The 16,085-nt window shown below is 38.2% G+C and overlaps 1 protein-coding gene across 1 annotated transcript; it reads left to right on the top strand.

Moving 5' to 3' along the window:
- The first annotated feature begins 2,987 nt into the window (after nucleotides 1-2,987).
- LOC132176637 (brefeldin A-inhibited guanine nucleotide-exchange protein 1) lies at nucleotides 2,988-14,513 on the top strand. Its single transcript, XM_059588904.1, has 11 exons — nucleotides 2,988-4,285; nucleotides 5,001-5,318; nucleotides 7,278-7,608; nucleotides 7,871-8,293; nucleotides 8,706-8,998; nucleotides 9,381-9,654; nucleotides 9,991-10,493; nucleotides 10,907-11,228; nucleotides 11,574-11,934; nucleotides 12,547-13,229; nucleotides 13,701-14,513. Exons 1-11 carry the CDS (start codon nucleotides 3,222-3,224, stop codon nucleotides 14,310-14,312), a joined length of 5,184 nt encoding a protein of 1,727 aa, XP_059444887.1. The 5' UTR covers nucleotides 2,988-3,221; the 3' UTR covers nucleotides 14,313-14,513.
- Nucleotides 14,514-16,085: the final 1,572 nt, after the last annotated feature.

The raw sequence follows: 16,085 nt of genomic DNA, 5'->3' as shown, positions 1-16,085 counted from the left end.
TCATTCCATAATAGAGCGTAAAGCTTTTACAGATAAACATAGCTAAAAGCTATGAAAAGTACAACATTGTAGATATACTAAAAATCTAACAATAAAAAATGTGTCTACTTTCTCTGATCCAACTCATATGTACACTTCATTTAAGTGGCAGATCTGCTCTTAGCAGATTAGATCTAAATATATGGGTAGGTCTTATCCATAAAGAAGTAAGCTTTATTGATTCGGTCGTGAGACAAATTCCTTACACTGAAACTATCTCTCCTCAACTCAAAGACTAGGATAACACAACAAAACAAGAACAAAACAAAGAAAACCAGCATCAAGGGCAAGATCTAGCAAGAAAATGGGAGGAAACCCAGTGCGTGAGGCTCACACGCAAAGCGCATGAGATCCACATGATCCACACTCTGGTTTGCACGAACCACATTCGGCACGTGCCAAAAAGAAGAGAGAAAAAGTCTGGTGTCTATAGGGCACAGTGGCATCGGGGAGAAGCGTGTAGCGGCGTGTATGAGCTTGGGCCAGCAGCAAAAGAGTAGATCGGCAACACAATGAGCTTATCTAAGTTTTTCAGCAATATATTGACAAAACCCAAGTGTGAGGAGTAGGGGTGGGCACAGACCTTGGTGGGTCGGATATCAACCATTTCTACAACCCAACCCGCATAATGCAAGTTTGAAAAAAACTACCAGAAACCCAGCTACAATGAACTATATCTCAGGATCTCGGGTGTTGCAGGGCAGGGCAGAGCGGGATGGGTTATGCGGGTTTGGATGGTTTTGTGAGAGAGAATGAAAGAAGTTGAGAGTGAGAGAGAAAAACCTAGAGCCGTGGCTGTGGAAGCGAGTTCATGGGAAACCGTTTGCTCTCTTGCAGTTTCGAAACGAGAGACAGAGAGAGAGATCCGCAAACGAGAGACAAAGAGAGAGACAGAGAGAGCAAATCAGAGAGAGAGAGACGAAAACGCCCAAGGGTTTCTTCACTTTTAGAGGAGAGCTTCAATTCGGGATGGAGACGAGAGAGAGAGAAGCAGTGGCAAATCTAGAGAGAGAGAGGTGGAAGAAATTTTTAGGGTTAGGTTTTTTTTTTTTTTACTCAAGCAAGGCGGGGCAGAGTGGGTATCCGCTGAACCAAAATTTTTATACCCGCAACCCACCCGTCTCCATATGGGTTGGAAGCAATCCAACTTGTTTCCGCAAAAAAAAAAAAAAAAAAAACACTAAAACCAGGCGGATCGGGGCGGGTTTGCAGGTTGTGTGAGCCCACCCCCTAGCGAGGAGAAGCCAAAAGACAAGGTGGAAGGGACGGCTGTTGCTATTGCTGAATTTGGACGCTGTGGTTCCAAAATCAAACTATAACAAAGAAAATGAAAGAAAGAACAAAAAAAAGGGGGAAGGGGAGAGGGACTAGCCTCCCTCCTCCAGGGTCTCACCGGAGAGGGACTAGAATAAATGCATGATAGTTGAAGGGGCTAAAAGTAATTAATTCAAAACAAAAGTTAGAAAAAAAATGGGAAATTTTACTTCCACCTCAAATTATAAGTAGTTTCGCAATTATAACTTCAAAGTTTAAAAAATTGTAATGTTGGTATCTCATGTTTAAGTCCCCCTTTTTTTTTTTTTTTAAGTTAAAATGCTCAAAATACTTTAAAGGGGGAAAAAAAAAATCTGAAAATTTTAGTGACCATCCAGACTGATGGCAAAGCAGTGGGTTAGTCCAATGCATTATTTATTTTTAAATTTACAAATTGTATTTTTTTTTTCTTTCAAAAAAGGGGCATTTTAACAAAAAAAAAAAAAAATTGGTGAAATTAAAAGGGGTTCAAACATGAGATATGGACATTACAAAATTTTTAAGGGTTAAATGCCTAATACCCCCTGAGGTTTAGGAACTTTATTTTTACCCCTTTGGGGTTTTATTTTTGTCACAGGACCCCATTGGAGTTTTGATAAAGGACCAACTTAGTCCATCCGTTAGTTGACCGTTAAGACTGACACGTGGACCAATCAGATGTTAACATGTGGCATCTATTTATTTATTTTTTAAAAAAATTAAAAAAAAAATATTTTTTTTAAAAAAAAAAAGAAAAAAGAAAAAGAAAAAAAAAATTGGGGGGTGGCTCCTTGGCCCATTTTAGAATTAATTCGAGGAGCCACCCCAATCTTACTATGGTGGCTTCCAACCACCGGGCTCTGACCACCCCCAATTTTTCCTCATTTTTTTTAAATACATTTTTTTTAAATTTTTTTTAAAATTAAGAAAATAGGTGCGATGTCGATATCGGAATTGGTCCGCGTCTGCGTGTTATTACTCGAATGGTGTCGCTATCAAACTCCAGTATCTGTGATAAAATGAGCAGGAGTAAATAAAGTTAGAAGTAAATGATTTAATAATTTCGCTTTATTGTAGGCAGTACTGTATGTTTCGAGAAGATCCTCTCAAAATTCAAATACTCTAAATTTATACCCATAAAATTTGAATTTCAATCAATTGACCTCACTCTGTCAGATTTTAAACGTTAAAAGTGATAAAATAACGTTTATACCCCTAATTTTTTTTTTTATATATATATTTTTTATAAAATTCTAAATTTACCATTAATTTCAAATTAAAAATTTTAAAAAATAAAGTTATTAAAATAGAAAAAGGATAATTTAGTCTTTTTATGTATTTCGTTATAAGTTAACGGCTAAGACTAACGAAGGGGGTAAATTAATTGAAATTGAAAAAGTTTAGGGGTGTAAATTGAGAGTTTCTGAATTTTGAGAGTCTTTTCAAAATACGCAATAGTTCAGAGATCTAAAATGAAGTTTACTCTTTCAAAATTTATGATCGTAGAACCGCTAATACTTTAAAGGATATTTTTATATTATAGGTGGTGGTGTTGTCATTTTTGTTAGTTTTTTTTTTTAGGGGATCTATGTCATTTTTATTAGTTGAAGAGGGGTCATCACAACATTAAGATACCACCGCCAGCAGTTTACTATGGCTATTTGAAGTTGTTGGCAAGTCGGTTGGCATCCAATTCCAGGGGACCGTTTTTGGTCACGTGCCAAATACACCTGAGATCAGACCATGAGCGATTACATAGGGAGAAAAATGGCAATCAAAATGGATGGATGAAGGAAATGAACAGAGACACAAAATGTAATTGAAATCTACAAGACGAAGACGAAGAAGAAGAAGAAGAAGAAGACGACGACGACGACGAAGAAGAAGAAATGTCAGCTTCGCAAACCCTAGGCGGCCCATCACGCTGCGGGCGAGTGCTTGGGCCGTCCCTCGACAAGATCATCAAAAACGCAGCGTGGAGGAAGCATTCCGGCCTCGTCTCCGCCTGCAAATCCACGCTAGACAAGCTCGAATCCCTCTCCGACTCCCCCAATCCAGACCCCGCATCCCCTCTCTCCGGCCTATCCGATGCCGATGCCCAGTCCGTCCTCCAGCCCCTCATTCTCGCCCTCGACTCTGCCTACGTCAAGGTCGTCGAGCCCGCCCTCGATTGCGCCTTCAAACTCTTCTCCTTCAACCTCGTCCGCGCCGAGATCGACCGCTCCGATCCCAGCCACGCCGACGATAAGAGCGCATCAATTGTTTACAGGATGATCGAAGCTGTGTGCAAGTCGGCGGGTCTCGGAGACGACGCGATCGAGCTGGGGGTGCTCCGTGCTCTGCTCTCCGCAGTTCGATCTCCGGGCGTGTTGATCCGCGGGGATTGCTTGGTGCATATCGTGAGGACCTGCTACAATGTGTATCTGGGTGGGTTGAATGGTACCAATCAGATCTGTGCCAAGTCGGTTCTTGCTCAGATGATGGTGATTGTGTTCTCACGGGTCGAGCAGGACTCCGTGAATCTGGGTGTTCACATTCTGAGGGTCTCCGTCGCGGACTTGTTGGAATTCACGGATAAGAATTTGAACGAAGGGAGTTCCATTCAATTTTGTCAGAATTTCATCAACGAGGTCATGGATGCTAGTGGGGAAGCAGATGGGGTTGCTGGGCAAAACAAGCAATTGCCCAACAACCCATTGTCTGAGCCAAATGGGAATGCTCAGGTTCAGGTGCAGGCTTCAAAGAATGGGGACGAGAAGGGTGAATTAGGTGCTACCAGTAAGATTAGGGAGGATGGGTTTTTGCTTTTCAAGAATCTGTGTAAATTGTCCATGAAGTTTTCGTCACAGGACCAATCTGACGATCAAATCCTCTTGAGGGGCAAAGTGTTGTCTTTGGAGCTGCTCAACGTTGTCATGGAGAATGGGGGTCCACTCTGGCGCACCAATGAGAGGCAAGCCCTTGTCTTTGTGTGCTCTCTATCGAAGTTCTGGGCTTGACCCATTTCATGTTTATTCATTTCATTTTCTGTTTTGATTCAATTTTATGAATATGATTCCAACTGGCTCCCCGGAAGAAGATTTTGTTGTGATACTGTCCATTCTAACATGATGATGATAAATCTACCACCCTCATTGTCATTTCACTCTTCCTCTATATTCATAAAAAAAAAAAAAAAAAAAAAAAAACTCTTCCTCAGTATATACTATATAGGGCCATCTTTTCTTAGAATCAGGATCATCTGAAATTAATTAATGATAAGAGGTTTTAGATATTTTTATCAAGGAAGGCTTTGAATAAACAGCGGAATAGCTATTAAGTATAATGATTAGCCATGAGGAAGCTATCAGCTTTATTTTTATGTTTCGCTATATAATATGACGCATAAGATATGAATCTTCGCATCAGATACCATATGTTTTCAGTAAAATAATCAGACCTTCACTGCGTTCAATTATGTGATTCATTTATGATTTATAGTATGTACCTTTCCTTTTTCTGGCAATATAATTTTATCTCTACTTCTGTTGCAGTTTATGTTACAATCTTTCTGAGATTTTGTTTTGAAACTTAAGGTTTTCTTAATGATGTGGTATTTAGAATGTTCTTCTGTCCTGTTATGATAAACAATTTGTGAAGAATCCAATATTTTCTTTTACTTGGTGCAGGTTCCTTAACGCAATCAAGCAGTATCTTTGTTTATCATTGTTAAAGAACAGTGCCTTATCAGCTATGGCTATTTTCCAGCTTCAGTGCTCTATTTTTATGAGCTTGTTATCAAAATTTAGATCAGGATTGAAAGCAGAAATTGGTATCTTTTTTCCCATGCTTGTCCTTCGTGTGCTTGAGAATGTGCTCCAGCCGAGTTTCTTGCAGAAAATGACTGTCCTTAACTTGTTGGAGGAGATCTCTAAAGATCCACAGATTATGATAGACATATTTGTCAACTATGACTGTGATGTGGATGCTCCAAACATTTTTGAAAGGTATTACACATCTCTATTACATCTCTACATTTGGTGTCACTACTGCCCTTAGATCAGGCACTTTGGGAGATTCTCAGTAGTCTATTTTTTATAATTTTGAAATACAAATATTTTTAGTTTGTGTAGGGAGTGTTATGTAAACATCCTGCCTTCATTATCATGGCTGCTATTTTGACTCTCTTGAAGGAAGTCTTTAATACTTTTTATTCTTATTTTTATAAGTAAATCAATTTGATTAGACGTGCAGGGCGCAGCCCTAGTACAGATAAAGTATATAAGAGAAACCCCCTATTAGTGAAAAAGAAGAACAAAAGTCCGAAAATTTAGAAAACTAGAAAAATGTGGACTATTATATGCTGCTATCCATGTGTAAAGGGACTTGAACATAATATTCTTAGCTCTACCACTGAAGCCTTGCGATCTTCAAAGCACATTGCATTTTGCTCTTTCCATATACACCATAAACTTGTAAGCTATTACGGCTACCCAACTGCCTTATCCAACATGTCAACAACTCTATAACCCTTCTACGCATGACCTATTCTACACCAAAAGTTGGAAAATCGAAGCCCATAAATCTCTTCCCACTTCACAATGAAGAAGAAGATATACTAACTTCCCACATCTCTTGCACATACAACACCAATCTACCACTATGACGTTTCTCTTCCTAAGGCTATCCAATGTCAAATTCTTCTCTGGTGTCGCTGTCCGCACAAAGAACGCCACTCGTGAAGTAGCCTTTACTCCACAAATACTCTTCCAAGGAAATGGGGACCCAGGTGGATTAGACATCACATGATAAAAAGACATTACTTCAAACTTCTACCTTTTAGAGGGGTCAGTTTTACTGGTACTGCCTTGTGACTTTCTTTGTTTATGGGCAGATAACTATTTAGATTTTTGACTTCCCCCTTAATTCAAAGTGAGAAACTCAAAACATATTTTTTGCCTCCACAAAGCACGACTCGACAGAGGTGTGGTGGTTAGGGAAGTGTGTTTTGGGTGCTGCATTGAATCCTCCATTCAGTCACATATAATTTTAAAATCTTGCTTGAAAGTGAAAAATTGATGTAGAATGAAGGGAACCTGTTGGGAGTTTTGCTTAAAGGCTGCTATTGGAGCCTCTTAACTAACAAAAAACTTGGAAGCTCAAGAAGCATATTGGGTGTGAGCAAAAAACTTTTAGATTCTTTAGTTATTTTGCTTTGTTTAGTAGTTTGAATGTGAGATTGCAATTCGGATCATGAGTTTCTCATAGCATTAGTGGGGTGGGGGCGCTCGTGGTTATGAGAGTTAAAAGCAAAGTAGTTTCGTGGTCAAAGAAATAAAAGATCTGTCAAGTGTTAATTATGGTATGTTTAAAGCTTAGTTCATTGTATGAAAGGGAGGAATATTGCCTTGCAATCTGTGGTTCTTGGCTGCCAGGCTATTGCAGACAGATCCTATTTTGATCTAAAACCTAAGAAATCCTCCTCTCACACTTCATGTTACTGGAGGATGTTGCATTTGAAATTACTAATTGGAGTTTCTGTAGTGAATTCTTAATCAAGCTTATAAGCAACCTATCAGATTTCCAACAATAGTACCTTCTTAAGATGTGAGGGATTCCCCAACCGAACTCACTGGTGGGGCAAATATGGATCATTCCTCCGGAAACCCTTCCAAAGCCACAGGAGCTCTATTTGAATCTAAATTGGGCCTGATTTTTCATTCTGATGTGAAGTTCAAACATATGGTTACATTTATACTTTGGACCATCTAATGGTTTTTCAATGTTCATATGGAGAAGAAATACCATTTTCTCTATTTTGGGACTATTTATTCTCCTTATATCCAGGATATAACTCATTAGTTGTGCAGAAATTTATAATTTTGACCTTTCTCATTGTTAACTTTTTTGCGTTGTGTTATAGTAAAATGTATTAAAACCCTTATAATTCCATCAGATGTTTTCAGGGTTGTCAATGGCCTTCTGAAAACTGCTCTAGGACCACCTTCTGGTTCAACCACAACTTTGTCTCAAGCACAGGATATGACTTTCCGGCATGAATCAGTAAAGTGCTTGGTTAGCATCATTAAGTCAATGGGAGCCTGGATGGACCAGCAGCTCAGACTAGGAGATTCATATCTGCCAAAGAGCTCTGAAACTGATACTTCAGAGAATCATTTGACTCTAAATGGGGAAGATGGAACTGTTTCTGACTATGAACTACATCCGGAAGTAAATTCTGAATTTTCAGATGCTGCTAACCTCGAGCAACGTCGAGCCTATAAAATTGAACTCCAGGTTGAGTATTGTTTTACTTGGAGAGGCAACATATTAATTCTATGATTATGTTATAATGGTCTCTTCATTTTAATTTACCCCTAGAGTATGCTCCTGTTTACTAACAGCTGTCCTACTAGTTCCATTTGTAATTTGTCCTTTCACTTTATTGGTTTCTGTGCTATCAATTTTCCCCCTATTACTTCTATTTATGCTATATTTTCTTTTACCAGGAATTATCCTGGTTCATCCTTTAGTGACAACTTTACTGGGTTAAATGCAGAAAGGTATCACTCTTTTCAATCGGAAACCTTCCAAGGGAATTGAGTTTCTGATAAGCACCAAAAAAATTGCTGGTTCTCCAGAAACCGTGGCTTCTTTCCTGAAGAATACTTCTGGCCTAAATGAAACCGTGATTGGTGACTATTTGGGCGAAAGGGAAGAATTTTCTCTCAAGGTCATGCATGCTTATGTAGATTCATTTAATTTCAAGGGAATGCATTTCGGCGAAGCAATAAGGTTTTTCCTACGGGGCTTCAGGTTACCTGGAGAAGCACAGAAGATTGACCGCATCATGGAGAAATTTGCTGAGCGCTATTGTAAATGCAATCCAAGCTCGTTTACTAGTGCAGATACTGCGTATGTTCTTGCTTACTCGGTGATAATGCTAAACACAGATGCCCATAATAACATGGTTAAAGATAAGGTATGCTTGCAGGACCTTTTTACTAAATTTGCCTTATTCCAAACCTTCCAAATTTTAGCCTTTGCTATTGATCTATGTAGGTCAATTTTGGGATGAATATTTGTTTGCTTCTAACTTTATATTGAATTCAAAAAGGTGGCTTATGTTAACGCACTGTAAAAGATCTCTCAAGATATCATTTGTTATCTTTCTGGAAATAATGGGTCAAAGGTTTTTTTTTTTGATAAGTATAGTGGGTCAAAGTACTTAAAAGAAAATGGACATATGTATACAAAATAAATTTTTAAGTTTTTCTTGTGCCTAATTTTTTAATTTAAGCAAATGATTCAAATTATGTTTATTGATTAATTATGAATGCAGAACTAATTTTGATTCTCATCTGATTCCCATTTGACATTGATTGGCTGAGCAGATGACGAAGGCTGATTTTATTCGAAACAACCGAGGAATCGACGATGGCAAGGATTTGGCTGAAGAGTATCTCGGTTCCCTTTACGATCAAATTGTTAAAAATGAAATTAAGATGAGTGATGAGTCCTCTGCACCACAGAGCAAACAGGCTACCAGCTTTAATAGATTATTGGGCTTGGATGGTATACTCAATCTAGTCACCGGGAAGCAGGCTGAAGAAAAAGCATTGGGCGCAAATGGGCTTCTTATAAGGCACATCCAGGAGCAGTTTAAGGCAAAATCTGGAAAATCAGAGTAAGCTAAGATGCAATACAGTTAATAATTTGACTGCTTTTGGATTGTATTTGTGGAACTTTTTATTCGCTTAAAAGGAAGGTCATGCTATGAGTCTATGACCAAAGGATTGATGGGGCTCAGAAAAATGGGATGAGCTGCAGTGGTTTAGGGCATATAATCATTCTGCTTAGGTATTTTATGACATGTTTGAACTGGACAGTTGGGCTATTTCTTCTTTTTCTGTACCTACCGAAGATTGCGATATATCATGTTAAAAGCTGAGGTCTTTTTATCTAATGAATGTGGGTCATTTATGTGTCTCCTGATCTTTTGAGCCTTGTATTGTCCTTTCTTTTGATCCCTGTTGTGATTAGGAACTCATTATGCTTTGGTGTTGCAGGTCTGTTTATCATGCTGTCACTGATGTAGCAATATTGAGGTTTATGGCGGAGGTTTGCTGGGGTCCTATGCTGGCTGCATTCAGTGTGACGCTTGACCAAAGTGATGACAGGCTTGCTACTTGTCAATGCTTACAGGGCTTTCGACATGCTGTGCATGTTACTGCAGTAATGGGCCTGCAGACCCAGAGAGATGCTTTTGTGACATCTATGGCCAAGTTTACTAATCTCCATTGTGCTTCAGATATGAAGCAAAAAAATGTTGATGCTGTGAAGGTAACTCTGCAATTATTGTGGAAAATCTTTCTCTATTTTAAAGAAACTCCACTGCAGGAGTAGATTAAGAAGGCGTTAGAATGTTTGCATGTAAATGTGGATCTGATTTGATCTCTTAGCCATATATAAGGTCAACAGAGTGAACTATTGGATCAGGATCATTCCCATTGGATTAAAAAAAATGTAGAAGTGAGATTTTTTTGGATAAGTAAAAAAATGTGGAAGTGAGATTACTGAGTTATTATTCTTACATTCATAAAAATTTAGAAGTAACTATTGGATTAGGATCACACAATGCTTTTTTGTCTCTTTTACCAACATATTTGTTTTGGACAGGCAATAATATCAATTGCCATTGAAGATGGTAATTATCTTCAGGAAGCGTGGGAACACATATTAACATGCCTTTCCCGAATTGAGCATCTGCAACTGTTGGGGGAGGGTGCCCCGCCTGATGCATCCTATTTGACTGCATCTAATGCTGAAACAGAGGAAAAGTCGCCAAAACCTATGGGTTTTCCAAATTTGAAGCGGAAAGGAACTTTACAGAATCCAGCTGTGGTGGCTGTGGTTCGTGGGGGCTCATATGACAGCACCACTGTTGGACCAAATACTTCAGGACTGGTAACTCCAGAGCAGATTAATCACTTCATTTCAAACTTGAATTTGCTGGACCAGATTGGGAATTTTGAGTTGAACCATGTATTTGCTCATAGCCAAAGGCTGAACAGTGAAGCAATAGTAGCTTTTGTTAAGGCCTTATGCAAAGTTTCCATGTCAGAGTTGCAGTCTCCAACAGACCCTCGTGTATTCAGTCTCACAAAACTAGTCGAGATAGCGTAAGATTCTTCCCTTTTCTTTAAGAATTGTATTGCAAATTTATCACTTTTCATAGAAGTTCTGATGCGGCATAAATATTTAATAATAACAATCGTTATTTCAAATGTAATTTTTTATATATCAAGCTTAATAATTTAAATCAATGAAATGTAATTTTTATGCATTAAACGTAGTAATTTAAACCAATAAATGTAGATAGACTGTGTACGAGTTCCAGGGGAGGCTTCTTGTCTTTTGGTTTCTGGTTAGTGTATTTTTGAAATTCCTCACTTGTCCCAAAGTCCCAGTTGCTCCCCCCCCCCGGGTCTTCCCCCTTTTTCATCCATTGATGTTGAGAATGTCCTAATGATGAGTCATGCTTTGAACAGAAATGAAAGTGGAATGGATGATCAAATAATTGTTTCTTTTGCAGGCATTACAACATGAACCGCATTAGATTAGTGTGGTCTCGCATATGGAATGTTCTCTCTGATTTCTTCGTTTCAGTTGGACTGTCAGAAAATCTCTCAGTTGCAATATTTGTCATGGATTCTTTGAGGCAGCTTGCTATGAAATTTTTAGAACGTGAGGAACTGGCAAATTACAACTTCCAGAATGAATTTCTTCGACCATTTGTAATTGTTATGCAGAAAAGCGGCTCTACAGAAATTAGGGAATTAATAGTCCGGTGCATCTCACAAATGGTCCTCAGCCGTGTCAGTAATGTGAAATCTGGGTGGAAAAGTGTTTTTATGGTATGCTAGAATTTGATTATTGATTTCTGATATAGTAGATGTGTTGACCCCGCTTTACATTGAGATTCATTGAAATTCTGGTTAGACACCAGAATTTTCATCTATTAATCCTTGTGAAATCATCTTGTATGTTGCATGTTGTGGAGAGGATGACTGGACTTTGCCATGCGACATGTTGACTCATTGAATATCACTATCACATTGAAATAGGTTGTTACGTCCATATATACCCTTTCGTTGTAAAGGGGAAAAGGGACATTTGTATCAACTAGTAAAAATGCTTGAGAATTGGACAATTCTGCCTTCAAATGCCTTTCTTCTGATGCCGTGCTGTTCGTTTCTCAGGTTTTTACAGCTGCTGCAGCTGATGAACGGAAGAATGTAGTCTTGTTGGCCTTTGAGACCATGGAAAAAATAGTGCGAGAATACTTCCCTTACATAACTGAGACGGAGACGATGACTTTTACAGATTGTGTCAGGTGCCTCATAACATTCACAAATAGCAGATTTAATAGTGACGTTAGCCTCAATGCCATTGCATTTCTTCGCTTCTGTGCTGTGAAGCTTGCTGATGGAGGACTTGTTTGCAATGAGAAGAGTAAAGTAGAATGTTTGCCCAATTCTGTTGTAGCCGAGGATGCTTCAGATATGCAAACTTCTACTGATAAAGATGATCATGCATCCTTTTGGGTCCCTTTGCTAACAGGTAACTTGCTTTCAGAGCTAGATTATCCACAAATGCTACAACCGCTGCACATCAGTCATGGTGGATAGCAGAACCAGCTGTTATTGAAATGAACCTGATGTATAATTTATTTTTACGCATGCACGTGTCAATGTTTGCATTTCCATATCTATGTATGTAGATTATCCAGTTATCTCATTTTAAGCCTCAAGTGAAAATGACTTAAGTTCTATAGTTACAATTATCAAACCAAGTCCGATTTGGGTGCTGACTTTCACATCTCCTGCAATATCTTTGGGCTCCATTTGCCTTTTATATTTTGTGCTGATAACCAATATGTGAGCTCTATTTACTTGGTAAAATTAGCTTAAATTGATGTTTGCTATTATTTGAGTAAGGCCTCTTTTGTTCTCACCTCCTTAATTACCTCAATAGTCCTACCTTACTCTCGTTAGTGAGCAAAAGAGGCTGTGTAGTAACTTCATTGCCAGATTGAATGGCAATGAGGAAACTTCTTTACTAGCATCACTTTCCTACACATTCTGTCTTATATTGGATAAAGACTGATGCACTTTTATTTTTGGTGGTGAGGAGTGACTGGGTTTTTGTAATTCATATCTTTTGTCGTTTCAGGGTTGTCCAAACTAACATCCGATCCCAGATCAGCTATTAGAAAGAGTTCTTTGGAAGTGCTGTTTAACATTCTGAAAGATCATGGTCATCTCTTTTCACTCCCATTTTGGACTGGTGTCTTTGATTCTGTTGTTTTCCCCATATTTACTTGTGCATCTGACAAGGGAGATATGCAAATAGAAGATGACGAGTGTTCACCGGCTTCAAGACCTCCACATTATGAAGGAAGTACATGGGACTCTGAAACTTCTGTAGTGGCAGCACAGTGTTTAGTGGATCTTTTTGTCAGTTTTTTCGATATAGTCAGGTCTCACCTACCAGCTGTGGTATCAATACTAACAGGATTTATAAGAAGTCCTGTTCAAGGTACTGCTAGCACTGGGGTTGCTTCTTTGATGCGTTTGGCCAGTGATTTGGGCAGCAGGCTTTCCCAAGATGAATGGAGAGATATTTTTCTTGCTTTGAAGGAAGCGGCCACATCATCGGTGCCTGCCTTTATGAAGGTCTTGAGATCGATGGACAAAATCGAGGTGCCTGGCGATGCTCAATCTTATACTGACTTGGAAACATCTTCTGATCATATCTTGACAAATGATGATCTTGAGGATGATAATCTGCAAACTGCGCAATATGCAGTTTCAAGATTGAGGAGTCATATAGCTATGCAGCTACTCGTTGTACAGGTTTCTCCCCCCATTTCTATACATAGATACTTGCATATATGTCTGCATAGAAGTGCTCACACACACATATTTGGATGCATACACGTCTAAGTGTGGTTGTCATGATCTAAAAATACAGGGGAAATTAGGATACCGAGTTCAGATTGTGTAACATAATAGTTTCAACAATATTTTTCGGGTTGAGTTTTGGGAATTTTGAACCTTCATGCTATTTCCTTTCGTATGCATTCTTGATCTATTGAATAGGTAATTTTGTCGTAAAAAATGAAAAAATGAATGAGACCTATTGATCTATATGGGTTGACACCCTGTCATAGTATGAGAGGACAGATATATATATATATATATATATACAGAAATTTCCTCCAATTTCCTGAAACTTTTTCATTGATAATATTCGCGGGGGGTGGGGGGTTCTATGAAGTTGAATTTGTGACAAAGTTTAACATCTTTTATCTTTCCTCATTTCAGGTTGTGACTGATCTTTGTAAAACACACCTAGAATCCTTATCAGCAGACAACATTGTGATCCTTCGCGAAATATTTTCTTTTATTTCATCGCATGCCCACGAACTGAACTCTGAGAGAATCCTGCAGAGGAAGCTGCCAATATTGTGCTCTATCCTGGAGCTTTCTGAACCACCCCTGGTTCATTTTGAAAATGAGTCTTTCCAGAATTACCTCGACTTCCTAAAAAGATTACTTGCGGATAATCCATCTGTGTCCGAGGAAATGAACATTGAAGCAGAACTTGTGGCAATATGTAAACAGATATTGCAGATATATCTAGACTGTACTGGTTCTCAATCTGCCCAGGTGAACTCATCAGGTCGTCCAATGCTACACTGCATTATTTCATTGGGTTCGGCCAAAAAGGAAGAATTGGTTGCCAGGACTTCTTTACTAGTCTCAGCATTATGGGGATTGAGTGGCTTGGAAAGGGATTCTTTTAGGAGGTACGTTTCACAATTCTTTCCTTTGTTGGTGGATCTTGTGCAGAGTGAGCATAGCTCTGGAGAAGTTCAGCGTGTTCTAAGCAATATGTTCCAATCATGTATAGGCCCTATAATAATAATGCAATGATTTTTTTTTGGTTATGTCATACATACGCCATCATTGAACCATCAATTTTGTCAAAATTGGCTGGAGCACAAGCCATGATGTCAGCTTATTTATTATTATTATTTGTAGTATATGCCAAGGGTTAATTTTCTTACCCCTTGAATAGAATGTATGAGCTAATTGCTATTGACATAAATTGAAAAAGTTCTCTCATTCCAAATTCCTCCAGTTTTTTTCTGTGCAAAAATGGCAAAAAGACTCGTGATAAAAAAATAAAATAAAATTAAAAAAAAAGACAAAATTCAGAAAATAAATAAATAAATAAGACAAATTCAGGAAAAATGATGGTATTGTAACTGAATTTTTCATTTTTGTCACTACATCTGCCTTGACAGCTGTCTCTAAGAGGTAGTTTAATCGGCTGGAATTACACTTGATGAAGTGGAGTTCACTAGTTCGAATTCCCCTCTCTCTTTCTTGTGAGGACATGTCAAAAAAAAAAAAAAAAACAAACAAATCTGCCCTGATAGCTGTTGTTCCACTACAAGTTGGACATTATTATTGTTACGAACAATCTGTTAGTGCACTCTTACTGTTGACTGACCATAAATTCCATAGTTTATATCTTACTAATTATCAATAGAGAAGCGTAATGCAAGAAAGAGAAGAAAGGGTGCTATTAGAAGTCAATACAGTTTTTATTAATAAAAGAGAAAACCTTCCATCAGGATGTGGGGGTAAAACCCATCTTTTATGGTCTCCAATCAAATATTGACATATCAACTAAAAACATAAAATAGAATGATGATAAAATCACCGGATCTTTGACCTAAACGCTGTGTACTTCACCGAACGGCGCCACTATTTTCTCGCCGCCGGCCATTGCTCAAAGCCACTGAAGGGTTGAGATTTGTTGTCGTTTTGGTTTGTCCAGGTGAGATAAATTCAGAACTATGTTTTTTGCAATTTTTTTCTCAAATTCTCAAGAGCTGGTTTAATTGAAAGCGCTATTTCTGCTTAATAAATTTTTAGATGTCGGTGTCTGTTTGTTTGATATTGACGTTTGCTAGTGGGGCTCCTAGCGAATGGTGGTGAAGTAATGTGGGAAAGAAAAGGAAAAATATGGTAGGTAAGATGTGTTTATCTTCAAAAATGTTGTGAGAAACACTAATCTCTAAAAGCTGCAGATGATTTCTGCGGTGCCCTTTGGCTGATTTCGACGGCGGCGTTCGGATGCTCCGGTGGTTTATGTTGAGTGGGGGGTTTAGGGCATTGAACGGGTAAGACAAAGACAAACCACGGTAAAATTTATTTAAGGATTTGGTGTTTCTGAGTCTATTGTAATTTATATACTTATTCGACGTGGCAACTTCTAATTTGATGCTGTAAAATAAGGGATTTATAGCCTATCCCGATAGAAGGGGCTCTCTTAACAAAAACTCTTTATAAACCGACTTAATACTTCACGTGGCATTTACTATGTCAGTAGCTAAAATTTGAATTGTGGATTATGACGTGATAGTCTACATAATACTTTAATATATTTTTAAATTGATGTAACAACTCACATATTATTTATCATATCAACTACTAAAATTCAAACAGTTATATAATAATTTATGTGACACTCATTTTCGTAAAATAGTGACAGACATTTGAAATTTGAAACTTGTAAGGATATAAATTCTAAATGGAACCACTGTTACATGTGGCTGTTTGATGTTTCATACCCTCTTTTCGCTCATCCCACTCAGAAATTGGTCATTTTAATGATAATAGCAAACTTTGGGTTTG

This window comes from Corylus avellana, chromosome ca1, assembly GCF_901000735.1.
Source record: "Corylus avellana chromosome ca1, CavTom2PMs-1.0".
In the NCBI taxonomy this organism is placed as follows: Eukaryota; Viridiplantae; Streptophyta; class Magnoliopsida; order Fagales; family Betulaceae; genus Corylus; species Corylus avellana.
Note: the sequence above shows the minus strand (reverse complement) of the source record. Positions and strands in the feature narration are given on the sequence as shown.